General features: G+C 52.1%; 1 protein-coding gene across 6 annotated transcripts in view; it reads left to right on the top strand.

Moving 5' to 3' along the window:
• Positions 1 to 25,904, top strand: part of NECTIN1 (nectin cell adhesion molecule 1) — a 114,923-nt gene that overhangs the window by 75,759 nt on the left and 13,260 nt on the right. For all 6 annotated transcript variants that reach the window (XR_008463010.1, XM_054176221.1, XM_054176216.1 and 3 more), the window contains exons 6-8: positions 20,512 to 20,659; positions 22,923 to 23,010; positions 23,511 to 23,621. Coding sequence is in view for 5 of the 6 variants with exons in the window: in XM_054176221.1 (XP_054032196.1) it covers positions 20,512 to 20,659; positions 22,923 to 23,010; positions 23,511 to 23,621 (347 nt within the window). In the remaining variant the exon portion in view is untranslated. The remainder of the gene's footprint in view (positions 1 to 20,511; positions 20,660 to 22,922; positions 23,011 to 23,510; positions 23,622 to 25,904) is intronic.

Genomic DNA, 25,904 nt, shown 5'->3' with positions numbered 1-25,904 from the left:
ACATTTGTTTGGTTTTTTTTTTTGGTTGCTTGGTTTTTTTCCCCATCTCTTTTTGTTTGTAATTTGTTTTGGGGTCCAGGGAGGATGGGAGGGTGGGGGTGGGGGGGGGAAGGGAGAGAGCATTTTTCATGGTTATAATTTGTGTGGACAGGGTGTTGCATCACCCTTCCTTTTACTTGTATAAAAGGCAAAAGAACAACGCCAACAACAAAAAAAACCAACAACCAAACACCCACCCAATAGTGGCTCAGCTGTGGAAACAAACAAAAAAATGTACTTTTTTATAAATAAAGAATTTTAAAAAAAGAAAAGAAACGAGGCTTTCCCTTGTTCTGGAGGGGTTGGGGGGAGTTGGGGGTGGTGGTTTTTCGGGTGCTCCTGGGACTGCGTCGTGCTGCGAGCTGGGAGCGGGAGCTGCAGGCGGAGGGCGCAGTAGGAGACCCGGCAGCTGCTTTCCCATCCGCCTGGCTCTGTGCTCATGGTAGGCAGGAATTTGGGAGGGGAGGTGCTTGCAGGCTGAAAGCTGGGCAGGGGTCTGGAGCACAGCCCTGTGAGGAGCAGCTGGGGGTGTTTAGCCTGGAGAAGGGGAGGCTCAGGGGAGACCTTACTGCTGTCTACGACTACCTGAAGGGAGGTTGTAGCCAGGTGGGGGTTGCTCTCTTCTCCCAGGCAACCTGTGACAGAACAGGGGAGGTTTAGGCTGGAGGTTAGGAAGAAATTCTACACAGAGAGAGTGATTGCCCATGGGAATGTGCTGCCCAGGGAGGTGGTGGAGTCACCATCACTGGAGGTGTTTAGGAGGAGACTTGATAGGGTGCTTGGTTGCATGGTTTAGTTGATTAGGTGATGTTGGATAATAGGTTGGAGACGATGATCTTGAAGGTCTCTCCCAACCTCGTTTATTCCATTCCATTCTTCCATTCCATTCCATTCCATTCCATTCTTCCATTCCATTCCATTCCATTCTATTCTATTCTATTCTATTCTATTCTAACAAGAGGACACAGTCTCAAGCTGTGCCAGGACAGGTTCAGGATGGATGTTAGGAAGAAATTCTTCCCAGAAAGAGAGATTGGCCATTGGGATGTGCTGCCCAGGGAGGTGGTGGAGTCACCATCACTGGAGGTGTTTCAAAAGAGCCTGGATGAGGCACTTGGTGCCATGGTTGAGTTGATTAGATGGTGCTGGGTGATAGGTTGGACTTGATGATCTCGAAGGGCTTTTCCAGCCTGGTTAATCCTGTATTCTGTAAGTGATCTTCCAAGCAGCAAGTGGCCCAGAGAAGGGTGGGGGTTTGCCACTTGTATAAGTGGTGGTGTGTGAAATTCTTGTGCAGAAGATTCAAAAGAGACAAAAGATTGGAGATGAGGAGGAAATTCTTGACAGTGAAGGTGGGGAGACACTGGCACAGGCTGCCCAGGGAGGCTGTGGATGCCCCCTCCCTGGAGGTGTTGAAGGCCAGGCTGGATGAAGCCTCAAGCAGCCTGGGCTGGTGGGAGGTGTCCCTGCCCATGGCAAGGGGGTTGAATTGGATGAGCTTTGAGATCCCTTCCAACCCAACCCACTCCATGAATCTATGGATCTACAGAAAGTCGGTGGCCAGCCTTTGATTTGCCACTGGAGAATGTTCCTTCAGTGCAGCTCTTGGCTGCCACGATGATTGTGCATCAAAAACATCTACAAGGGGATGTTAAGGGTCTGTTGGGGGGCAAGTTCAGTCCAACTGCATCCCTGCATCTCTGCCACTGATCTCTGTGTTGGGAAGAACTCTTTGCCTTGCCCCTTTCCGCCTGCTTCCTGACTGTGAATGCATGCTACAAAGAAAGCCTTGTTCTCAAAGATCAAGGCAGACAACTCTGCAAGACCCAGAATTCTGCAAGGGAGGGAGAGACAAAGCAAGCAAGAGATCAGAGGAAGCGTGCATGTTCTCCCTTGCACTGCTATCCACAGGCACTTTGCTGTGCCTCTGGACGAGCAGGTGGAATCCTGAAAGGATTTTTGCACCTGGCTCCACCACGTGGATGAGCTGCTGAAGATTTGAACTAGAACCCAGCACTCTCAGAGAGAGAGGGAGAGGGATTCTAAACTTCAGCTGGTCCCCTTTGTGAAGAGATGAGCTGGATGGAGAGGGAAGTGGTGAGGATTAGCCTGGCAAGGAATGGTTTAGGACAGACTGTTCCCCGTCAGCAGCAAAGCGGCCGTGGAGCATGCGCCGGCGCAGCGGGAGGCTCTTTGATAGCAGGCTCAATGATCACTGTATTGTGTGCTGCTTGGCAGACAGGCTCCCTCCTAACCCCATGCCACTAACACAGCCACTTCTCAGTCATTCTTCTGAATAAGGAGGGGTGCACCTCACCTTGGAAGGGGTTAAAGACAGCCCTGGGGAGGCCTTCCTCAGCTGCAGGGGGAGGAAGAGCCAGGAGCGCTCTTTGATGGCAGGTTGCAACGTGGCCAGGGAAGTGGTGACCACTGTCTGGGCTGTATCTATCTGTCCACATATTTTAGTCCTCGTTTTCCCCTATCTGCCAGCTCCTTTTAGCAATGGCAGATGTTGGAAGTGTTGCTTTGCTTCAGCTGCAGCCACTCAGGTCAGTAGCCCCAGGAGTGAGCATGACAGCGATGCAGAGGGACAGCAGCCTACAGAACTGAATCCCTAGCAGCTGGTTCAGACACATCAGCCAAGTTTGTGGGGGTGGGCAGAAAGAAAAGAAGCACTAGGGAGCTGGGATCTAAGTTGGAAAGAAGGCCAGGAAGGGCTATCTTTGCCCATGGACCTGCTGGGATGAGCCCCTGGGAAATGCTGCACTGATTTCCCAGGCCATGTCTTAGAGTTAAGCGATGATGGATAAAACCCGTTGCATGGGGCCTCTTCTCAGCAGCTCTGGTTGCAGAGAGCTGAGGACAGTGGGAACAGGCTGCCAGGCAGTGCCTTTAAGGATTGTGTTTCCCTGGAACAAACCAGGAACACGTTTGTGGCAGGAATGCCAGCAATGCATGGAGCCCATGGAAAAGTGGAAGCGTGGCTTGGATCTCTTCTCAAAGCCACATCTCTGCAGGCGAGCACTGCTGGCCCCAAAAGCAACTTCAGAGCCCTGACAATCAGCAGAGAGTCAGGGGAGCAGCTGGATCAGGGCAGGAGGACATGAACAAGAGGCTCATGTTTGCTCTCAGGCTGGATATCCACTGCTGAGCATGGTCCAGCAGCAGAAAGCCAGTCTAGAGCAGAGCAAACACCATGAGATTTACCTCCCTGCAAATGCCAGATGTACTGAGAGCTGAGGGTTGAAACACCCATGATGAAGACACAGAGCCACTTCCTGGTTGGTGCAAGAACACCCAAATATTCTGATTAGCAAATAAATGTGACCTAAGCAGGGCTTGTAGTGAATGAGAGTGAGATAGAGCCCAGTGCAACCTGCTCAGTATCCCTGGGCACAGGCACCAGGGAAGGAGATGTCCCTCCCATGCTGATGGGATCCAAAGCAGATGGATGTCCCAGGGAACCACATTCATGGCAGACTCCAGGACTGGGAATGCAAAAGCCAAAGGGCTCTAACAGACAGAGGACGAGGCAGAGTAACTGGGAGATGTTAGACCAGGCTGGCTGTGAAGGGGAGGCAGCTTGAGGGCCACCAGTGACAGATCCCAGAGCATCAGCCTGAAAATATGTAACCTTCAGTCCAAAATTCGTTGAGGTGAGAGGCAATCCATCCTTGAGGAGCACTCAAGGTCACTCATGCCACTGTCACCTAAAGCCAGTGCTGGAAAAAAATGGAGCTGAAAGCAAGCTGCAGCAGGTGAATTAGCAATGGCAGATCCGTGGTGCCAAAGGCTTTCAGTTCGCTTCTCTTTTGTGGTTTAAAAGATGATTTGCAATCTTGAGTTTGATTTGGACCAAAGTATTTGGTAGAGGAAATGGCTTTATGTAAATGTACTCCAGCTGGGGGGAACCTGTGACCCTGAGAAGTGCTGGTGAGCCTCAGACACCCTCGGTGGTGCCTGGGAGAATTCGGGGGGGGGGCTGGTTCGCTCCTCCCCCTCCTCCCAGTGAGGCATTTCACAGCCTTCCCAGACGTGTTCAGATGCAGGCTGTCTCTTCCAGGGTGTTTGCAAAACAAAGAGCAGCCTGCAAATAGGAAAACAAAACTGGATGTGTGTTGCATTTCTAACATGCCCCAGAGTAGCTGGCAGGAACCGTGGCCAAGGCAGGGGCACAGCAAGAGAAATGTGTGCACGATGAAAAGAGAGGTTCCAAACGTGGTCTCACCCCCTAAGGTTTGAGCTGTTGAAAGGTGAGCATTGGTGGGTACCACCCCTTGGAGCTGCTCCCTTTGCCTCAGCAGCTGAGGGTAATGTTGTCGTGGCTTCACCTGACTAAGGCCAGGGCAAGGTGAGGTAGGGACAGTCCCTCCTCCCTGGATTCCAGAATTGCTGAACCAACCCCAGCTCCTTGCAGGAGACAGGTAGAGCTTTTTGCCTGGGTGTGCAGGATTTGGGGAAGAAAATGGTTTGCATGGCAAGAAGATGAAAGGTGCCTTCTGCCTGTTTGCAGAGAGCACTCTTCTGTGGTTTGCTGGTGACCTCAGGAGGAACAATTCACAGATTCAGTCAGGGTTGGAAGGGACCACAAGGATCATCTGGTTCCAACGCCCCTGCCATGGCCAGGGACACCCCACACTAGATCAGGCTGGCCAGAGCCTCATCCAGCCTGGGCTTAAACACCTCCAGGGCTGAGGCCTCAACCACCTCCCTGGACAACCCATTCCAGGGCTTCACCACTCTCATGGGGAAGAACTTCCTCCTCATGTCCAGCCTGAATCTCCCCACCTCCAGCTTCATTCCATTCCCCCTAGTCCTATCACTACCTGAGATCCTGAGCAGTCCCTCCCCAGCCTTTCAGTGCTGGTTAAATCTCAGGAGATAAATATGGATGAAATCTTAAGAGATCAAAGGGAGGAGCCTTGAGGAGCTGTAAGAGGTAAGGGTTTCTCTTTTTCATCAGTGCCTGGTTGTGAAGCCTCACCCCTGAGTCCCTGCTGGGCTCTGCAAAGTGAACAACTTCCTCCATCCCTCCTGCCTGTGAGCCACAACCAGCCCCATGGACAGAGGGTACCTGAAGGTGGCCATTTCTGCCTTACCTCCCTGTTCCTCTCAAACTCCTGCCAGCCTGTTTATCTCCCAGTTTCAAAAAGAAAATTGCCAGCTTCACACTTGTCAGGTTTAACTGATTGCCTGTCTCTTGGAGAGAGGGGACCCATCCATATGGCCCTGGCTGCACAGGCTCTGCTTGCTGGGAGAAGTATCTCCATCCCTTGAGGGACAAAGCATTTCATTTCCCAACTCCTGGCCTCATCTCATTGTCTTGCTGTAGCTCCCAGCCCTTTCAGTTACCACTTTACAGTAATAATGACCAGTAGCTTTCTGCTGGCACACAGCTTTGTCCACCCAGGGAGCTGAGCCCATCATGAAACACTTAGCCCCTGAGGTTCATAACTTCCCAGCTGGGCAGTGAGTGTCCTCTTTGGGGGGGTATGGGGAGGGTGTGATACAGAGAAGTGAGATGACTTCAGCAAAGTTGTGAAGGGAACCAGGGAGAAGGCTCAGGGAAGACCTTGTTGCCATCTACAACTACTTAAAGGGAGGTTGCAGCCAGGTGGTGGTCTATCTCTTCTTCCAGACAACCAGCATCAGAACAAGAGGACACAGTCTCAAGCTGTGCCAGGACAGGTTCAGGCTGGATGTTAGGAAGAAGTTCTTCCCAGAAAGAGAGATTGGCCATTGGGATGTGCTGCCCAGGGAGGTGGTGGAGTCACCATCACTGGAGGTGTTTAAAAAGAGCCTGGGTGAGGCACTTGGTGCCATGGTTTAGTTGATGAGATGGTGCTGGGTGATAGGTTGGACTTGATGATCTCTGAGGTCTTTTCCAACCTGGTTAATTCTGTATTCTCAGTGGTGGGCTCAAGAGATGTAAATCCTTGCCTTGCTCATCAGAGCACTCCTCTGCCTGGGGGCAGGACACATGCTCCCTGTCACCATCCCCAGCAGGTGCCTTTCCACAGGTCTGCCCCCACCCTGAATGAGCAGAATCTGAAGAAGGCTTCATTCAGCTGTGCTCCTCCTAGTAGCTTAACCACCGAGGAGGAGGCAAGAGAAGGAACAACAAGCAGGAGGGGCACCCGGTCCAGCTGCTGCCAGCTGTGCGAGCTCCCTGGCTGCTGCTGTGAATGCTGCAGCTGTCTGGGGTTATGAATGGATAGCAGAGTGGGAGTGCCAAGTCTGAATGGCTCTGAGTAAACACTGCAGAGCAGCCCAGAAATAATGGCATGGGGGCTTTGTAATAGGAAGGAATCCTAATTAAATAGAAATTAGTTACTTAACTGGTCACTTCCTGGGGTTCCGGGGATGTCCGATTAACTTCACTCTAATTTGCATAAGCAATAAATGTTTAATTATGTTATTAATATATTGGAGTTGAGGAGCTTGTGGAGTTTCATAATTGGCATTTAACTAGATAGTTCCAGCATATTAGCTGATGTTTTATAGCTCCAGTCGAGGTTTCCCAATTATAACTGACCTAAAAAAACCTGCTGCAGGGACCTGCCTTGGAAGTGTTACCTGAGCAACAGAAGGGAGGCAGCTGATGTGTGGAGCTCAGAGGAGCATGTGCCCTGCTGAGAGCACAGCTGGAGGGTTGTGGCCAGTGCTGGGCTCCCCAGATCAAGTGGGACAGGGATAGACTTGAGAGTGTCCAGTGGAGGCTACGAAGATAATGAAGGGAAATCTGCCTGAGGAGGAAAGGCTGAGACCTGGGGTTGTTCAGCCTGGAGAAGAGAAGGCTGAGAGGGGATCTTATTGATCTTCTGGGGGTGCTGACTGACAGCTGTCTGAACAAGAGCCAGCAGTGTGCCCAGGTGGCCAAGAAGACCAATGGCATCCTGGACTACATCAAGAGTAGTGTGGGCAGCAGGAGCAGGGAGGTCATTGTGCCCTGTACTCAGCACTGGTTAGGTCACACCTTGAGTCCTGTGTCCAGTTCTGGGCCCCTCAGTTTAAGAAGGACATTGAGAGACTTGAAGGTGTCCAGAGAAGGGCAGCAAAGCTGGGGAGGGGTCTGGAGCACAGCCCTGGGAGGAGAGGCTGAGGGAGCTGGGGTTGCTTAGCCTGCAGAAGAGGAGGCTCAGGGGAGACCTCATTGCTGTCTACAACTCCCTGAAGGGAGGTTGTAGCCAGGAGGGGGTTGGTCTCTTCTCCCAGGCAAGCAGCACCAGAACAAGAGGACACAGTCTGAGGCTGCACCAGGGGAAGTTTAGGCTGGAGGTCAGGAGAAAGCTGGCATGGATTGGATTCCTGTCTTTTTAATTCCTTATTAACTGGAACCTGTGGTAGTTTTCCCTTTGGTGCCAGCACATCACTTTATGGCATTCAAGTCCTTCTCTGTGTCCTCTTCCACCCTGCTAGGATTTAACATTCCAGAACTGTTTTAACAAAGAGTTAAAGGGTGACAGCACTGGGGTCTCCTCTAGAGAGTCTGGCAGGATATAGTTTATAGTTTGATGATCTGAAAGCTCTTTTCCAGCCTTCATCATTCCATGATTCTCTGGTTGGAACCTATCTGTTCTGTTTATAACAAGAGGAGTATCCAAGGAGATGGTGTCCAGCAAGCTCCTCAGTCTTGTCATCCTCAGACCTGCAGAAATTGTTTTGCCATCTCAGAAGCCACAAACAAATGTCTGTTGCTCTCCAGAGACAGCTCATGAAGAGTTATTCAAATCTTCTGCCTTTTCTGAATCTTTGCTGCCCTCTTGACCACATCCATCTCTGGAAGTGCCTGCAGAGCACTGCAGAGATTGTGTTTATTCCTCTTGTAGTCTCCAGGGTACCTCTGGCTTTTGTATCAATTGCTTGTCCTCCACAGCTTCTCTTTCATGCTGACTGATCACTCTCTTTCCAGCCCCTCCATTTACTCTCTGCTGGAGATGAGGGAACCTCCCCATGTGCAAGCTTACAAATGCCCACTTCCAAGGCTGAGTATTGGTGGTTCCATGCTAAAGGCAGAGGCTGTTTGGCAGAGCTTGCCATGCATTTGAGAAGCTGGGAGGGAAGGTCTGTTAGGAGCCTTTCATTGCCAGGAACAGGAGGAAGAAATGAGGAAAAGGGTCAGGAACACAAAGTCTGAGTCACTTTCTGCATCATTGTGTCTCTCCTGGAGCTGCATTGTATGGGAGCAGCTGGGGACATGCTGCAGCTGCTGTTGCCCACTCAGTGTGGGCACAGTGACCGCTCAGGCTTGGGAGAAGGGATGTGAGCCTTGGCACTGTTGGTCAGGAAGATGTCTGTGAGGAGCAGGAGAGGAGGCAGTGGTGCTAAAGCCAAGGTCAGAGCCACAGGAGATCCAACAGCTTCATTGTCACACATCACTGCAGAATGGCTGTCAGCTGCCTCCCTGGGAAGGGGGCTTGGGAAGAGGCACACCAGCCTTAGAATCATAGAACTGTTAGGGTTGGAAGGGACCTCAAGGATCAGCCAGTTTCAACCTCCCTGCCATAGGCAGGGACACCTCACACTACAGCAGGTTGCTCACAGCCACCTCCAACCTGGCTGCAAACACCTCCAGGCATGAGGCTTCCACCACCTCCCTGGGCAGCCTGTGCCAGGCTCTCACCACCCTCATGGGGAAGAACTTCTTCCTCACATCCAATCTGAATCTCCCCACTTCTGGTTTTGTTCCATTCCCCCCAGTCTTGTCATTCTCTGACACCCCAAAATGTCCCTCCCCAGCTTTCCTGTAGCCCCCTTCAGATACTGGAAGGTCACAATTAGGTCTCCTTGGAGCCTTCTCTTCTCCAGACTGAACAGCCCCAACTCTCTCAGTCTGTCTCCATAGCAGAGGAGCTCCAGCCCTCTGCTCATCCTTGTGGCCCTTCTCTGGACATGTTCCAACATCCAAATCTTTCCTGTAGTAGGGGCCCCAGGATTGGATGCAGTACCTTCAGGTGGGGTCACACCAGAGATGAGTAGAGGGAGAGTCTCCTCCCACCCCAGGTGTGGTCACTTTGCCCTCCCCACCCTCTCCCCCATTTAGTCCCCACCAGCAAAGGCAGAAGCCCTAAGCTGAGCCCTTCTGGGCTGAGGGATCCTCCTCTCATCACTGGTGAGTGCCCCTGGTGCACACTGGGTGTTGGTGGTGGTGACAACAAAGGCCGGGGGGCCTGGTGGCCCCCCGGCTAGGTAGGAAGAGATTTGATGTCTGCTCCAACATAGACTCACAGAATTGTTCAGGGTGGGAAGGGACTTCAAGGCTCATGGGCAGGGACACCTCCCTGGGCAACCTGTTCCAGTGTCTGTGGTGGTTTTAGGCTATGAAGGGTAGAAGGTGACAGAGTTCCTCTTGGCAGAGAAAAGAATCTGTTAGGCAAAACTGTTTGGGTATTTTCTCCTTCAGGAGAGGCTAAACCTGTCCAAGGAGTGGCTTCTGCTGAAGGCCCTGGTCACACTTGCTGGGTGATGCAAGAGAATGGTGAAATTCAGTGTGTTCCCCAAAGAAGGCTAACTTTGGCTGGGAGAGTTTAAATTGAGTGTTGTGCAGGTACAACGTTGTGCCCAAAGGAAGAATCCATGAGGAACCTGCAGTGCAAGGAACCCTGAGAGCCCTGAGCCACCTGGGAGTCCCTGTTGCTTTGCTTCACCTCATCTGCAGAGGGACAAACTCTTTGCTGCTTTCTTTCTGGACTTCTGAATTATTGCTCTCTACAACTCCCTGAGGGGAGGTTGTAGCCAGGTGGGGGTTGGTCTCTTCTCCCAGGCAAGCAGCACCAGAACAAGAGGACACAGTCTCAAGCTGCACCAGAGGAAGTTTAGGCTGGAGGTGAGGAGAAAGTTCTTTCCAGAAAGAGGAATTGGCCCTTGGGATGTGCTGCCCAGGGAGGTGGTGGAGTCCCCATCCCTGGAGGTATTCAAGAGGGACTTGGATGTGGCACTTGGAGCCATGGTTTAGTTAGGCATGAGGTGTTGGGTGACAGGTTGGACTTGATGATCTCTGAGGTCTTTTCCAACCTTATTGATTCTAAGATTCAAAGCTGAAATCCACTGGTGGCTTCCAACGGACCTTCAAACTGTTCTTGTAGTTGTGCGAACGTCTGGGAGCCATCTGGTACCAATGGCACTTGCCAGAGAGCTTGAGATGTGCTGGCAAGTCTGTCCAGGGCCCAAAACAAATCTGAGCTAGCCAGCATGGACTGTGAACTTTATTTACTCATTGTTGTAGATACTGGTTTAGATTAGATGGAGAGCTTTAGCAGCCAAAGGGATTGCTTAGGAGGGGAAGGATTGTGGTGGGTTTGGGCTATGCCTTTAACATTTAGTTACAGATTTTGAGCAGAAAAGTAGAAAAATTATAAAGAAATCACTGTTGGGTGTGAAAAGGAAAAGGAAACTTTATCCTCAACAAATTCATTGGGTAAATGTCTAGAACAGGAGGAGCTGTGCCATAACAATTCTCTCTCTTCTTTCCTCATCTCAGCTGTTTTTCATAGAATCAACCAGGTTGGAAAAAACCTCAGAGCTCATCAAGTCCAATCTAGTACCTAATCCCCAACACCTGCTGACAGCTAAACCATGGCTCCAAGTGCCACATCTAAGCCTTTTTTGAACACCTCCAGGGACAGAGACTCCACCACCTCCCTGGGCAGCACATTCCAGTGGCCAATTCCTCTTTCTGGGAGCTTTCTCTTCATTTTGAGCCTAAACCTCCCCTGGCACAGCTTGAGACTGTGTCCTCTTGTTCTGGTGCTGCTTGCCTGGGAGAAGAGACCAGCCCCCACCTGGCTACAACCTCCCTTCAGGTAGTTGTAGACAGCAAGAAGGTCTCCCCTGAGCCTCCTCTTCTCCAGGCTAAGCAACCCCAGCTCCCTCAGCCTCTCTTCACAGGGCTGTGCTCCAGACCCCTCCCCAGTCTGGTTGCCCTTCTCTGAACACCTTCAAGTGCCTCAATGTCCTTCTTCAATTGAGGAGCCCAGAACTGGACACGGCACTCAAGGTGTGGCTTAAGCAGGTGCTCAGGAGAGATTAACCTGCTTGTCAGCTGGCCTTGGCTGAGCTGTTTAGTTAAGTGTAATCCACTGCCTTCTCTCTGCTCCTTTCCTCTCTTGGGATGGGGGGGTAGAGGGGGCAGGCAGTGGAACAGCTTCCCTGGTCTCTGACCAGGGTTTTGGTTTTGTGTAGTTTGCTACTTGTAAATATCTGTATGGTATTGTAAACACTGTATGTTGTGTACATGTTCACTGCATTCCATTGTAGAGTGTAGCTCTTGCTTGTAAATACAGCTTCCTTTGCTTTGAACTGAGTTGGTCTGGCAAAGTTAATGCTGGGGGGAAGCTTCAACCCACCACAGTCTCTCACCACCCTCATGGGGAACAACTTCTTCCTCACATCTAATCTGAATCTCCCCATTTCTAGTTTTGCTCCATCCCCACCCCCAGTCCTATATCCCCCTAACACCCCCAAAAGTTCCTCCCCAGCTTTCTTGTAGCCCCCTTCAGGTACTGGGAGGCCACAGTTAGGTCTCCTCTGAGCCTTCTCTTCTCCAGACTGAACCACCCCAATTCCCTCAGTCTGTCCTCACAGCAGAGCAGCTCCAGCCCTCTGCTCATCCTTGTGGCCCTTCTCTGGACACCTTCCAGCATGTCCAGGTCCTTCCTGTAGTAGAGGCTCCAGAACTGGACACAGAGCTCCAGCTGTGGTCTCAGCAGAGTGGAGTAGAGGGGGGAAATCATCTCCTTTGACCTGCTGGCCACACTTCTCTTGCTGTAGCCCAGGCTCTGCTTGGCTCTCTGGGCTGCAAGTGCTCTCTGCTGGCTCCTGTTGAGCTTCTCCTTCCCCCAGCATCCCCAGGACCTTTTCTCCAGGGCTGCTCTCAAGCCAGTCCCTGCCCAGCCTATAGCAGTGCCTGGGATTGCCCTGACCCAGCTGCAGGAACCTTGCCCTTGGTCTTGTTGAAACTCATGAGGTTGTTGTAGGCCCAGCTCTGCAGCCTGTCAAGGTCTCTCTGGATGGCCTCCCTTCCCTTGAGCAAGAGAAGTGCAGCCCTGTCCATTTGCCCAACTGTTCCTGCACTTGTGGCTAGGAGACAGAGAAGCAGAGTAGCTCCTCCTTACCCTGCCACCCATAGCCTGTGTCTGCACCTAACTCTCAGCAGCCTCTCTGTATGGCTGCAAACAGGGATTTGATCTCATCCTTTGGGCACACCCAAGAGACAGCTGCCCCCTGTTCCATGCTGTAAGCATCCCAGAGGCCAGAGGAGACCAATCCAGTCCAGGGCACAGGGCCAAGCAGAGTGAGACAGTCCCAGGAGTGCTGCTGAAGATTGTTGAGCAAATTAACTCTATTAAGGCAGATGATAAGACTGAGCTGCAACCCCTGTACCTTCTATCTGACAGAACTCATCTGGTGGCTGCTTGTAATAGCATGACCTTAATGGACTCATCAAAGGAGCAAGGCTGTATCTCTGGCTAAACATGGATTTGGGACCATGCTGTGCCCTGGATAGCTATAGCAGGCTGCTAAGATCAAGAGAGACCCACTCTGGTGTAATGAGGTTCAGGATCTAGCCCCTTCATCCCTCCAGGAGAGGCAATTTCAAATGTCATCACCTCCCTGAAACTACAGCAGAAGAAATAAATTACTAAAGGGATTTGATTGTTCATTACTCTGCTGAGCTGCAAAGAAATGAAGCAGAACCAAAATTAAGGGCTAGGAGGCAGAGGAAACATGAGGAAATCTGCCATCTCCTGCAAGGTTCATCATCTCTCCCCAAACAGGCAGGGGCACTCTCCACAATGCTGCACCAAGCTGTGAAGTCAAGCAAGGAGGTCTGTGGAGTTGACCAAGCAGGATGGAGAGAGGGCAGAGGGAGGTTTGTGCTGGGTTTGGAGAGAGGGATCATGTCTGGCCCCTCTGTTAGAGCCACTGAGTGGCAGAGGGCCAGGGCCAGCCCAGAATCCAGAGGTGATACAGCTAATGGCTAAATGGAAGGTGTGGGGATGCAGCCTGTGTGTGCAGACGCAGAGGAGCTCAGTTTCTGTGGGTGGACACTGCTGCAGGTTACTGCCTGCCTGTTGCACCCTCTGAGCAAGCAGCTGCGTCCTGCACGGAGCCTCTGCTGGGCTCTGTCCTTTCACACAGGGGAAAGCCAAGCTCCAGGAGTGGGATTAAACCCAGCCCAGCAAGAGGTACCTGCAGAGGAGCTCCCACTACAGCAGCTGCTCTGCAGAGGCCTGTCCTGGTGTCTGCTGGATCCAGTGGGGTTAACACAATCCTCCTACTGCTGCTGCCCAAACCCCATCCCTGTTAGTGGCCACTGGGAAGCTTTGCAAGGGGAGGTCACCAGGGGTTAAAGCCACATTCCAGACATGCTTTTGCTGCCAGCAACTACTTAACCAGATGCTACTTAACCAAGGATGACTCTGCTGCTTCCTCTGCAGGAGACTTGAGGGAGGAAGCTGGTCAGTACTGGAGAGAGCTGGGATGCCTCCACCCTTGGTGAGTGGCAGAGCAATTGCCTGGGCTGGAATGTGTGTGAAATAATATCTACTAACATCAAGCCCATCCACGTGTCCACTCACAGCTGGGCAAGGTCTTCAAAGCAAAGCACCCCAGGGAGGGCTGGATCTGGCCAAGCTCTCCCCAAACCTCATCAGAGGCAGGCAAGTGGTTTGCAAACTCCTGAAGTGCCTGCTGGGCTAGTAAAAGATTACAGAGGAAAGTGAAGTGGGCAAGGATCTTAAAAGGATGTTGTGATTAATGCCTAGCCAGTGGGCTAGCCATGAGCCAAAGAGAGCCAGGGGATGGCCAGCCTTCTGGTCTTCAGCAGGGAGGAACTGGAGAGAGGATGGAGAAGATTGCTTGTAGATGGCCTTGGCAGTTGTGGGAGATTCCCACCTGTGGGAGGGAGAGGAAGGACAACAGAGAAAGCAGTCAGCAGCATTTGCTCTTTTCACCACCCTTGGCCATGCTTGAGTAGCTTTTGGCCCCACTCAAAACACACAAACTAGCCAAGCCCCCCCCCCCCCCCCCCCCCCCCCCCCCCCCCCAGCACCCACTCACTGGGAGCAGAGGCAGGGAGGTGCAGAGCAGGGGAAGGAGTTCCAGGGGAAGGAGGCTGAAGCCCTGTGAGGCAGCAGTGTCAGGACTGCAGCCGTGGCCTGGAATGCTCCTGTGCCGGTGTAAATGACAGACAGCTACAGCAACAAACACCCTGCTGGGAGGCTTTCAAATGCCTTCTGTCTTCTCTCAGGGCACAGAGGCAGAAGGGCAGCTCTGCCTTCACTTCGGTGTTTAACTGTTGGCTGGCTGCACCTCCTGCCCCTGAGGTGACACAAAACCAGAAGCACCTCTTGCTAGCAAGAGAGCTCCTGAGCTGAAGGAGTCTCTGGGAGCCAGGGATGGGGAAGGGCTCTTGGATCAGCTCTGTCCTTGCTATGCTTTTGTAACCAAGTGAAACCCAGACACTGCTCTTGCTCAGCAGTCCCTGCCAGCCACCTTTGCTAACCAAATTGCTCCTCATGCTGAGGCCTAACTCCCCCTCTTTCTCTCATCATTTGTCCCCAGATAAGCAGCAGAGCTGGTTCTGGATGCTGCAGGGTGCTGCAAAGAGCAAACTGACCGCGGACCACTGCTTTGTGTTTGCACAGGGACAGATTCTCCTGACTGTGAAGGGCTCTCACAAGTATTTCTTGCAGCCTGCTCAGCTCCACCTGCAGTTAGGCAAGGATCTGAGCTGGAGCAGGGTCTGTCTGAGCAGGGCTTAGGTGTGAAGGGACCAAGGTGTTGTCTTCTCCTTCTGCTCTCTGCTTCAGGCCAGGACAAGAGGAAGGGGCGTGGGTTTTGGACCTGGCTCTGAGGGATGAAGGATGTGCTGCTGCTGAAGGGGCAGGATGGCACTGCAGCCTCACACAGTGATGGCCCAGTGCCACCAGATCACTTTTCCAAGCATTATCTTTCCCTTCTTAATCCCTTTTCTCCTCTGGATGTGTAGCTGTCCCTGCAAGGGATTCACTTCGTGTACACAGTGAAGGGAACGGCCCCCAGAGAAGCCTACCCCAGCCTCCTCCCCCAGCCTTTCAAATCCCCAGTGCCTTGCAAGCCCTGCTGTTTATCCTGCCCTTTGGCCCAGCAGCTCTGCCAGCTCACATCTCTGCTTCTCCTGGGAGCAGCATTTCATTAACCCTTTGCAAACAGAAGGCACCGTGGGGCTCTGAGCTAACACTCGTGCCTGGGGGCGTGAATGCAATTGGAGTGTGGCTCAAATTAGCCAATCCTGCTCCTGCCTTCCAAAACAAACTGGAGATGTGTTTGTTCTGCCAAGCTTTTCCACTCAGTTTAATTTAGCTCTGTGAACTTGTCGTGTCTCAGGCTCCCTGGAATGTGTCAGGTGGGGTGTATTATAAATATGCATCATCTGATCTCATTGTCTTGCTCCAAGGTTCAGCAGGCAGAGGGAGTCCAGTTAAGTGCTCACTCACTTCCACTGGGCCAGGGGGACAACTCAGGGCACAGACAGTGCCTTTGAGCTGGCACTCTGCTAGGACAGGCTGCTTTAGATCTGCAGGCAGCTAACAGGCATGCAGTTGAACACCAAGGTAACATTAACTCCAGCGAGGCTGGCAGCTAGGAGAGCCACAAAGCTGCCAGCAGAAAGAAAGGAGAAGGATTAGGAATCCTTCCCATGGATTTGCAATGTGTCTTGAGCAAGGCAGCACGTTGCTGAGTGCTTTGGCTAGCCAGCCATGAAATAGAAGGGGATTTGTTTTGTGTGGGGAGGTGATAAATGGAAAGGGAGCCCTGGATTGCAGGTGCAGGCAGATCTCTGAGCAAGTGGCTTAGCAGAGGTGGGGTGGGGTGCTGGTGTTCTGTGAAGCACTGAGGGATCAGGGTGAAGTTAGGAGGAGACACAGACAAGAGTGTGCAGCTCTCTGAGCAAAATAACTCCACTCAGGGCTGCAGGAAACCAGGCCCAGAGACTGATGCAGCTTCTGTATCTGAGAGGGGACTCACACTCAACCCTGGGACAGCTGAATGCATGGCAGTCAGGCAGGAAAGAAAGACAACAGCCCCAGGCCTGCCTGCCAGCCCCTCTGTCCCAGCCTACAGCTGACCATGCAACTCAGGCAGGACTCCATTCCACTGATCTGCTGCTGCCCAGCTGCTCAGGCTGGATGCCACCCTGCACACAGTGCAGAACTGCCTGGCTGAGCCCAGCTTTACAGTCAGGTCCAGCCCCTTGGTGGGCAGGTAACTTACCCTCTTGATTCCAAGAGTGGCCAGGCTGCCTCATGCTGCAAATGGCCAAGCCACAGAGGTAGTCTTAGGGGAAAAGGCCTTCCAGAGGTGTGTCAAACTCTCTCTCTTCTTTCCTTTGCTTTTGCAAAGTCCTCTACATCACTCCCTCCATACCAAGAGCAAGTGAGTCCTTCCCCCTGCTCTGACATACCCTTCTCTGGAAGCTTTCCATGTTATCCATCTTTGCTTCAATTCAGGATCCCTCTGGGCACATCTCTCTTGCTCTTCTGCATGCTGGTTCTCCACAGCTTTCATTGTCCCTCTGTTGTTATGTGCTATTGCAGGACTTCACCCCCGGGGCACAGCTCTGTCCCTTTGTCTGGGCTCTGAAGCAGACCGTGGCTGTTAGCAGCGACTCTGAGCCATGGCTCTGGCTGTGCAGACCCAGTCAGCCATCAGCCCTGGGGCTGTTTGGACAAGGATTTTTTTGCCATGAAACCATGCAGCAATTCCATGCTGTGAGTCTGTCTGATGCACCTCTCCAGGATGGACGTTTTTGTCTAGTGGCCATTCCTCCCTTGTTTGGGAGGTGTGAGCAGCTGGGTGTGATTTACTGAGCACTGGGGCTGCTGGATTCCAGGATCAGCACCTCACCAAATGTTTTAATTGATCTAAAGGGTGGAAAGGTCTTCATCTGTTACGAGGTACCCTGGGAAAGCCAGGCAGCCACACCACCAGGTGACTGGGAGGATGCTTTATGGGGAGATAACCACATCCCTGCCTTTCCTGTGTCTGCTTCCACCTCCACAAGAGCCACAGGAGAATAAAGCAATGAATGAAACTTCTCTGAAAGAGGCTGGGGGGTAGGGTGTCCTTCTTTTCTCCTTAATTGTAACACCATGAATTAATTCAGTTTCCAGCAGGAACAAGAAGTTCCCAGCAGCCCTCAGACATCCTGATAAAGCTGAGCTGTTTGCTCAGCCCCTTTGGGCTCTCTGCTACCTGCCTCACTGCCAGCTGCTTCACACAAACTTTTGGGAGAGTTTGAAATTATCTGAGCTTGACACAGAGCAAAGGCTTTTGCATTCTTAATTGCCAAAGCCTTTCCCCACTCCACTTTGGGGGCCCCTGAGCTGTCCTGCCCATTTATTCTGATTATCCTGATTCAGAAGCCTTGCAAATATCTTCCCAGGGCTACCCAAAAGCCCTGCCAGTGTAATTGAATCCTCATCTGCCTGTTCTTATCCTCTTCTCCTGAGGCTTTCCTGGTGCCCTCTTGTTTGACTTTCCAGCACCCCTTCTTGCAGCCACCCTGCCCTCCAGAAACACCTTCTTGGTGCCTCTGACTGGCTTGGTGAAGAGATCAATGCACCCAGAAGAGGGAAAGAAGTGGGCTGGGTTGCAGGTGAGCCTTCCCAACTGTATAGACACAGCAATTCCACAGGAAGGGGAGACTGAGCAAGTGAGGAGCTGGGGTGCAGGTGAAAGTTTGAAAAGTGTGGGGGGGGAATAAAGGAAAAAGAAAGAGGGAAGAGCCAGCAGAAAGGAAGCTCTCTCTCCACCTCTTCCCATTTTCCTCTCCTCTTCCTTGCTCTCATTTATATTCCTCTTCTCCTGGTGTTTCCTCTTATTGTCAGCAATTATCCCTGTTGCCTCTCACAGCTTCCTAGCAAGGCTCCTGCAGAGATGTGGCCAACACCCATTGCAGGATGGCTCAGCCTGTCCTCAGGAGAGAGATCTGCACATGCAGGGGCAGGGCTTTGTTGTCCTAGGATTTTGTCCCTGTTTGGTATTTGCTGTTCTGTGGAAGCACTGCACTGCCACACAGCTCTGTGGCAGGCAGCTGGGATGGGTACAGACAGCAGCATGTTCACACCACACTCCTGACAGCTTGGCAAGGAGGAGGTATTGTGATGTGCACTCCAAAACATCTGCATTTCTCTGTGTGCTCCTCTGTTCTCGACCACTCCTCATCCCCTCACTGTCTTGACCCAGTGGCCTGTGTTTTCCACTCTCTCTCCTGCAAACTGATGGTTCTATTTTCCTCTCTTTACATTTCCCTGGCCCCTTTCAGCTATGGCACAGCCCTGCTCATGTTCCTGGAGATCCAGTCCAGCTTTATTTATTTCTTTCCTTTCCCCTCATTCTCTTCCCACCCTCTTCCCCACTGCACGTAGACAAACCTCCTGATTTACAGCAGGAGCAGGAGCCTGATGTTCTCTGCTCACCACCTGCCATCCAGAGAGCCATCAGAGGCCAATCCATCATGGCAATGCCCCAGCCAAAGCGACTGGGAGATTCTTTACAGTCACTCTTCCTGCCACAGTCTCCAGTGCTGTCCAGGGGGTTGGATTGTAAAGTGTCAGCTTTCTGCCTGAGCATAGCTGCAAGTGAGCTGTCTCAGGGCAGAAATATTATTTACAAGGTAATGTGGCTTAGAGAGAAGGGAAGAGAAAGGAAAGTGACTGCCACTGAGGAGGACAGTGGGGAGCAGAGACTTGTATTCTGATGACTGCAGCATCCTGCCACTGGAAGACACACAGCTCTGAGCTCTTATGAAGGAGCAGGGGAAATCAGGGTGTGGGATGCTGGCTGTGGGAGGCTCCAGGGTGTCCTTGCAAGGCAAGAGCAAAGCAGGTTAGCAAGGAAAGGGATGGGGGATCAGTGTCAAAACAATTCCCAGGGCAAATTCTTCCTTGGTAGCAAGGTCTCAGCATGATGCTGGGAGCTCAGGTGGTTTGTACTGGTACAATAAACATGCCAGAGCTCTGCTGTGCAATTTGTTGGTATTGACCAGAGAGAGGATTTCCCTGGGAAATGTTTATACACCTCAGTTCACTCCTGGATGACAGCAGCAAATCTGAGAGGTGAAGAAGGCTGGCTGTGAGGTGAGAGCTGGGAAGAGGCTGCTGGCAGCAGCTCAGGGCAGTCAGTTCCAACTGGTACCCAGCCTTTGAGCTAGGCAGATGCTGGATCCATGGCTGGAAGGTGGCAAATTTGCAGCCCGCAAGGTGCCACAGAAGTTGTCCTGAGTGATGTGGGGATGAGTGCAGCCATGCTGCAGCCAAGCACACACATGAAGTGGGTATCAGTTTGAGGCCTTGGGGAGGGGGAGCTTAGTGGAGATCCCAACCACCACTGCAATACCCAAAGCTATAATTCCTGTGCAGCCCAGGACCTGGCCAGTAAGAGCAGCCAGGAGGCAGTGCATGTGGAAACCCCCAGAGATTAGGTGTGACAGGCAAGTTCTACAAAACACCCTGTTCCCTCATCCCTGTCTCCTTCCCCTCCTGTGAATTTCTTTCCCTTCTCTTCCTCCTCCTCCTTCTTCCTCTACTCCAATTATCTCCTTCTTTCATCACTGCTAGAGCTGTAAGTACAAAGTACCAATTAGCTAGTTTTCAAGTTTAATTAGGTTGGAAGGTAGAGTAAATTAAATCCTTTTATCATACATTTCAAAGCACTTTCCCATCAGGCCCGTGGGATAGGTTCCCTTTGAATGAGGTCCATGTGAGTCACCGAGGAGCTGGCCCAAGTCACAGAGCCCTCCAGCCGTGGGGCGAGCAGGAGATGAAATGCAAGATGTGATGTTTCTCCCCCCTTAAATTGTACAGTCAGGACATCATCTTTTTTTTTTTGTTGAGGTTTAGGGTGCACATACCTCTGCCTGGCCTCAATAAATTGAGCACTGGTCCTTAGCTCTTTTAAGGTCTACAGTGATAGCAAAGCTCTCCTTCGTTCCAACAGCAGCAGGAGCTCAGCACTGACAGTGATAAAGCCCTGCAGAAGGCTTTCAAGAGAGATAAATACTATCAGGTAGCAGGTCCACAGGAGTTCCTCTCCTCTCCATGGGCTGGCTGCTTGGAAGCACCTTGGTTTCCTAACCCCTTCTTCCTGTGAGGGCAGAAGAAAGGCAGCAAAAATGGATCCAGGAATAACCACCTGATGTAAGGAGAAGCTGCAGGAGAGAGCAAGGAAGCAATTGGTCCTTGAAGACACAGTGGGCTGCAGTTGTAGCCACAGATTTCTGTTCCTCTGGAGCTCTGACTACCACATCTCAGTGTGACTTTGTCTCCCTCAGTGAAGCTGCCCACACCTGGCTGCCTGAGACGGTTCCAGAGAGCTCTGGCACCTTTGCTTTTGGATTCTCTGCCTCCCCTGTGCTCTTTGTGCCTTCAGCAGTTGTGTTGTCCGATGCTCTAACCCTCTCTCCCCTGCTTCCCTGTGTGTTTGCAGACAAGCCACTACCTCAAGGCGCCCCAGGAGGCATTATTGGCATCGTGGGAGGAGCCATTGCAGCAGCTCTCATCATCGGGGTGGTTGTCACTGTCATTATTGTCTACAGGAGGCAGCAGAAGAACCGCACCGAGACCGACAGTGACCTGTGAGTAACCCTGCAGAGCCTGGTGCTGCTGGATGGAGCAGCAGACAGAGAGCACTTCTGGCTCTTCCCCTACCTGCAAGCTCGACAGCAAAATTTCCCCTGCCATTTCTTCCTGCCTGCCACCTTCCTCTGACTCTCTTCCCCGCCTTGGCACCCCTAGTGCTTTCCATCCTCCTGCCTTCCAATTTGTGTAGCTCTCATCACAAGCCTGAAGTGGAAGCTGAAGCGCGACGATGCTCACCCAGATGCTGCTCTTGCTGCAGCACATCCTTGGACATGGTGCAGCTGCTCAGTGCCACTCTCACCTCCTGCACTGGAGAAGATCCTGTTCATTTTTCAGAGAAAGGGCTTCAGGGTTATGAAAAAAACAAATGAAAATGGGGGGAGATTGAGACTGGAGATTAGGAAGAGGTTCTGTACAGTGAGGGTAGAAAGACACTGGAACAGACTGCCCAGGGAGGCTGTGGGTGTCCTCTTCCTGGAGGTGTTCAAGGCCAGGCTGAATGAGGCCTTGAGCAAGCTGGGCTGGTGGGAGGTGTCCCTTGCCCATGGAAGGGGCTTGGAACTGGATGGTCTTGAAGATCCCTTCCAACCCAAACCATTCTATGAATTAGACTGAATCAAATTGTGTCATGGGGTGGGGGGGGAATCTCTGGTAGACCCTAAGCACCTCTGAATGTATCCCAAAGAGTAAAGAAAGGATTAGCATCCACTCAGCCTTCCACTTGTGCAGCCATGGAGGCAGCCTGCAGACAGAAGTTCTGGCACCACAGGAGCAGGGAGAGGAGATGCTCCAGGGGCTCCTCTCTGACAGGTACTTGTGTGGCTCTGCCCAACACTGTGCAGCACAAATCCCAGGCAGGGAATTTAGTGGTGTGCAGTTCAGCCTATAAAGCATGAACAGAGCCCTCTTGAGAGATGTTTGCCCTGGCCTCTTCCCCAAAAGCTCTTCTCTTGTCACTGCCTTTCCACAAGAGCACACTCCCCACCCCTGCTTCCTTCCCACCTCATCGGGGAGGCATGGAAAGCCCAAGGGCTCGAAGTTGCTTTTATCTTCCATAACCCTTCTACCTCATTGTTGTTGTATCTTGGCCACATTTTGTGCTCCATTTAATCCCATTTGAGAGAGGGCATGGGAGGATAGGAGGAGAGGGAGGGAAGAGACCCAGGGAAAGCAGGAGGAGAGACAGAAAGGCACACACAGGCTCAAAAAAAAAGCAAGCACCACAAGGTGAAATTGCATCAACAGCATCAGGCTTGTGCTAGAGATGCATTCAGACAATCCACTTCCCACAATGGCTCTCCAAGCAGGCACAGGGAAGAGCCACTTTAGATGAGAACAGAAATACAAAGGTGCCCTGGTCTGCAGAGCTGCTGCCTCTCTTTGGAGTCTACTCCAAAGCCTCAGGAAGTTAATAGCCTTTCTTTCCTTTACAGCCATAAAGTCAATGTTGTGTAGAGCCTCAGGCACCCTTTTTGCTCTTCCCCTCACCCCATACACTCTGGTGCCATGCTGAGATCCATTAGGTTGCCCAGGGAAGTCACCCATCTCTGTGAGGAGGTCTGGTGGGGGGTTGCAGAGAGAGAGGAGGGAGGGAGAGGCAGCTCATTAGTGGAGCAGAGTTTTAATAAGTTTTGTAAAAGGATTAGAGACATCTCTGCATATGAGCAGAATGTGCAGAGGCAGGCTCCAGGCTGGGATTATGATGGCTGCCAAGCCTGGTGCTCTGGGGCCAAGGCTGATCCCCTGGGCAGGGGTCAGGGATAAATGTCCCTGTGGACATTCATAGAGGAGGATTCTAACTCCTCCTGGGAAACCTGGGGCAGGGGCTGCTGTTCCTGCTAAACTCCTGAACTGGGGCTGGAATCACCTTCTTGCTTTGCAGTGACCACTTGCCAGCAGCCCAGAGCCCTGCAAGGAGCCCTCTCCCATGGCAGGATCTGAAGCCATTCCAAAAGAGTCCCTGGAGTCTGACATCCCAGCTGCACCCTCAGGATCTGCAGCCTGCCATGGGGGTTGGCTTGGAATTAGGCACAAAATGCTAGAAGGGAGTTTATTTCTATTAACAATTGTAATTGGGGTGAGAAAGAGGGCATGGAGGGGGTGGCTCCTGAGAATTATCTATAAGATTATATTGGCAGGTAGGTGACAAACACAATCAAACCTTTGGTGCATGCAGGCTCCAGCTTGTTCTGTTCTCTCAAAGCAAGAAGCCTTGCTTTTCTCTTGCTCTCTGATCAGCAACCACTTCTTTACCTGCAGAACTGACTTGCCTCCATCCCACAAACCTGCCCCTCCACCAAAGAGGAAACAGGAGATGAAAAGCCACCTGACTGCAGAAGACATCCAGGTACAACTCCCCAGCCCAGCTGCAAGTTCCTTCCTCTGGCAAGGAAAACTGATGCCAAGCAGTTTCTGTAGTGCCTACATTTTGGGAAGCCAGGTTTCTGAGGGCAAAGCAGTGCCCAGCCTAGGTTTGAGGGGCAGAAGGTAAGGGCTTGTGTGCCCAGAACTCTGATTAAAAAGGGCTGAGACTAATGGAAAGCTGTAATTTGGGTCCTGCCTGCTGGCTTTTGTGGGGATTGAATTCCAAAGGAGGTGGTGCTCAGATGGACTCTTAGGTGTGAGGACCTTGGAGCATCCCCAAAGCCCATTTTGAATGTCATGAGTGGTGGTGAGGGCAGTGAGGATGACAGAAAGAGATCAGGAGGCAAAGCATGTGGTAGGAGCAAGGGAGAAGGTAGGATGCACTGCCCTTCATGGGGATGTCTTGTGGTGGTGTCTCCTGATGCAGACACTGTCCCAAGCTGTGACAGAAGGATCTCCTCACCTCTCTCTCCTTTGTTGCAGGTTGTTCACTTAGACAACATGAAGCATGAGGAGGAAATCCAGAGGCTTGCTTTGCAGACTCCATACTATGACATGGCAGCCAGTGAGCCCTCTCCCTACTCTGACAAAATGGTAAGGAGAGAAGGGTGCTGATGGTGCTACCTGACCTCAGCCTCACCCCCAGCCTGACAGCTTTCACCCAGGTGAAATGGTGAGAAACCTCACCAGCCACAGGGGGTGGAACAAGCAGCTTCACAGTCCAGGAGCTTTTCCTCTCCTGGAGGAAGGCAACATCTGCACTTTGGTCTCAGCCCACCTCCTAAACACCAGACTGATTCAGAGGTCCTTGTGCTGTGCTTTCCTGGGTCAGCCCTCAGTAGAACTCCCTGTTTCTTCCAAACCTTCATCAGAGGACTGTCACAAACCCTGGCAGTCTCATCTCAACCTACATTTGACAGCTAAGCCTACAAGGCAGCTATCTTAACCCTGCTGACACTTCACCTCCTGCAACTGAGCCCCTTCAGAGTCTGCAGCTGAAGGAAGCAGCAGAAGCTGCAGTGAGAGCTTCACAGTGCAATTTTCTGCAGGGCAGAGTGTGCCAGGGTTTGACTCCTAATTGACTACAAATTCTTTAAGCCCCCTTTTTATTTGGGGGGGGGAGAGGGAGCAGGGGGATTTGTGCAGCCTCAGACAGGGAGATGCTCACGGGAGGCAGCAGCAGCAGCAGTGAGATTAAGGGTCAGGGAGGGATGCTAAGAGCCATGAGGGAAAGGCTGCTTTGCAGGGACTGAGGCTGAAGGAGGAAATGTTAGATTCAAAGGGCAAAGACATAGGCAGGATTAGAATCCTCTCTTGGGGAGAAAACAGAAAACCCTCCTCCTCCCAGGCTTGCTTTCCCTGCTCACCCCATCCTCCATGGGAGACACAGGATTCCCATGAAAATGCTGCAGGTCTCTCTCCAAGCCTCCCTCCTTGAGGGCTGGCTCAGAATGGCACACACCAAGCCTGGTGCTGCTAGAGCTGCTTGAGAAGGCAGCAGAAGTATCAGCCCATAGTGGAGTAGCATTTCATGAGCAGAACTAATTACAACTCCCTCCAGTTCATCCTGGTATGACCCTTTAATGCATATTCCTGTGCAGATAATGGGAGGACAGGGCCCAGTGACCTTTAGCTAGCAGAAGTCTACAGCAAGGCAGCTGCTGAGGGCATTGGGAGTCAAAATGCAGAGCTCTGTGAGCTGCAGGGGTGTGATCCTGTTTGCTCCATCCCAGCTGGATGTGGCTGATGTCCCTGAGAACAAACTTCCCTTTGGAGGCCTCCCTCAGACCTGGGGGCTTTCTCCAGCTCTGTCTAATGCTTGCTGAGTGGTAGGGGAGTTTCAAATGAAGGACAGGATGCTAGAGCCAGTGCAGAGCATCTGAGAGCTGCATTTCAGGTGAGCAGGAGGACAGAGGAGCTCATTTTGGGAAATAACGAGCAGGCAGTTAATTAGGTGGCAGAGTTAGTGATGTGAGATAGGGCCTGATGTGGAGCTGCTCAGTAACCATGGGAACTGAGTTTGCTGCTCTCAATCCTGGTCTGAGAAGATGCATTTCTGTGCCCCAGGTTTGGCACTCAGTACTCCTCACCCCTGGCTTGAGGCAAGAGGCGATGGGCTCTGGAGCCCTCGTTTCATCTGGCCCGTGAAGAAGCTCCCTCTGCAGCCAGGATGTGACCTCTGAGTGACCCAACCACCACTGTCACAGCTCTGCCCACTCTTGGCACGAGTCTAGCACAGCTGTGAATTGGACCTGTCCTCTGGTCAGCTTGGCTGGCAGTGTCTGTAGGTGGCGTCAGGCTCCCCCCACACCTCCCCCTCCCCCACCTCTTGGCTTCTCTCCCCAGGAACGAGAGGAGGCTTGCTCCCATTTCTTGCTAAATCTCTCATCTCCTTTGGGCAGGCAGCAGGCTATTCAAGTTTGTGACTGGCAAGGGGAAGGAGGGTGTCACTTTGCTGCCAAGGAGTGCTGGTTTTGCTGGATTCTTCCCAGATAAGCCAGGCAGCACACACTGCACAGCCAGGCCCTGCTGTGCATCACGTTGCCCAGCCACACTTTGCAAAGGAACCAGCTTTTGCCCTCCTCCTTGCAAGGACCACTCACTGACATCCCTTTTCTTCACCCCTGATCATTGCAGAGGCCTCCTGCTCACGTTGGACTCATGCCCTGCCCTGCTAGGGGATGCTGTGGGGTGTCTGGCTGGGATAACTCCCGTGTGGAAACCTGCAGGGAGCTGCAGCAGGGGTAGTGGTGGTTACCAAAACCAGCACACTCAGCTCAGACCCAGCAGCAGGCTAAGGTGACCAAGGCAAGCTAGACCTGCACAGCACTTGACCTGAGAGAAGGGTCAGTATGAGGAGGAGGAGGGAAGCACATT

The sequence above is a fragment of the Dryobates pubescens genome, chromosome 34 (genome assembly GCF_014839835.1).
Source record: "Dryobates pubescens isolate bDryPub1 chromosome 34, bDryPub1.pri, whole genome shotgun sequence".
Classification (NCBI taxonomy): domain Eukaryota; kingdom Metazoa; phylum Chordata; class Aves; order Piciformes; family Picidae; genus Dryobates; species Dryobates pubescens.
The sequence above is the reverse complement of the archived record's forward strand: the minus strand, read 5'-3'. Positions and strand labels throughout refer to the sequence as shown.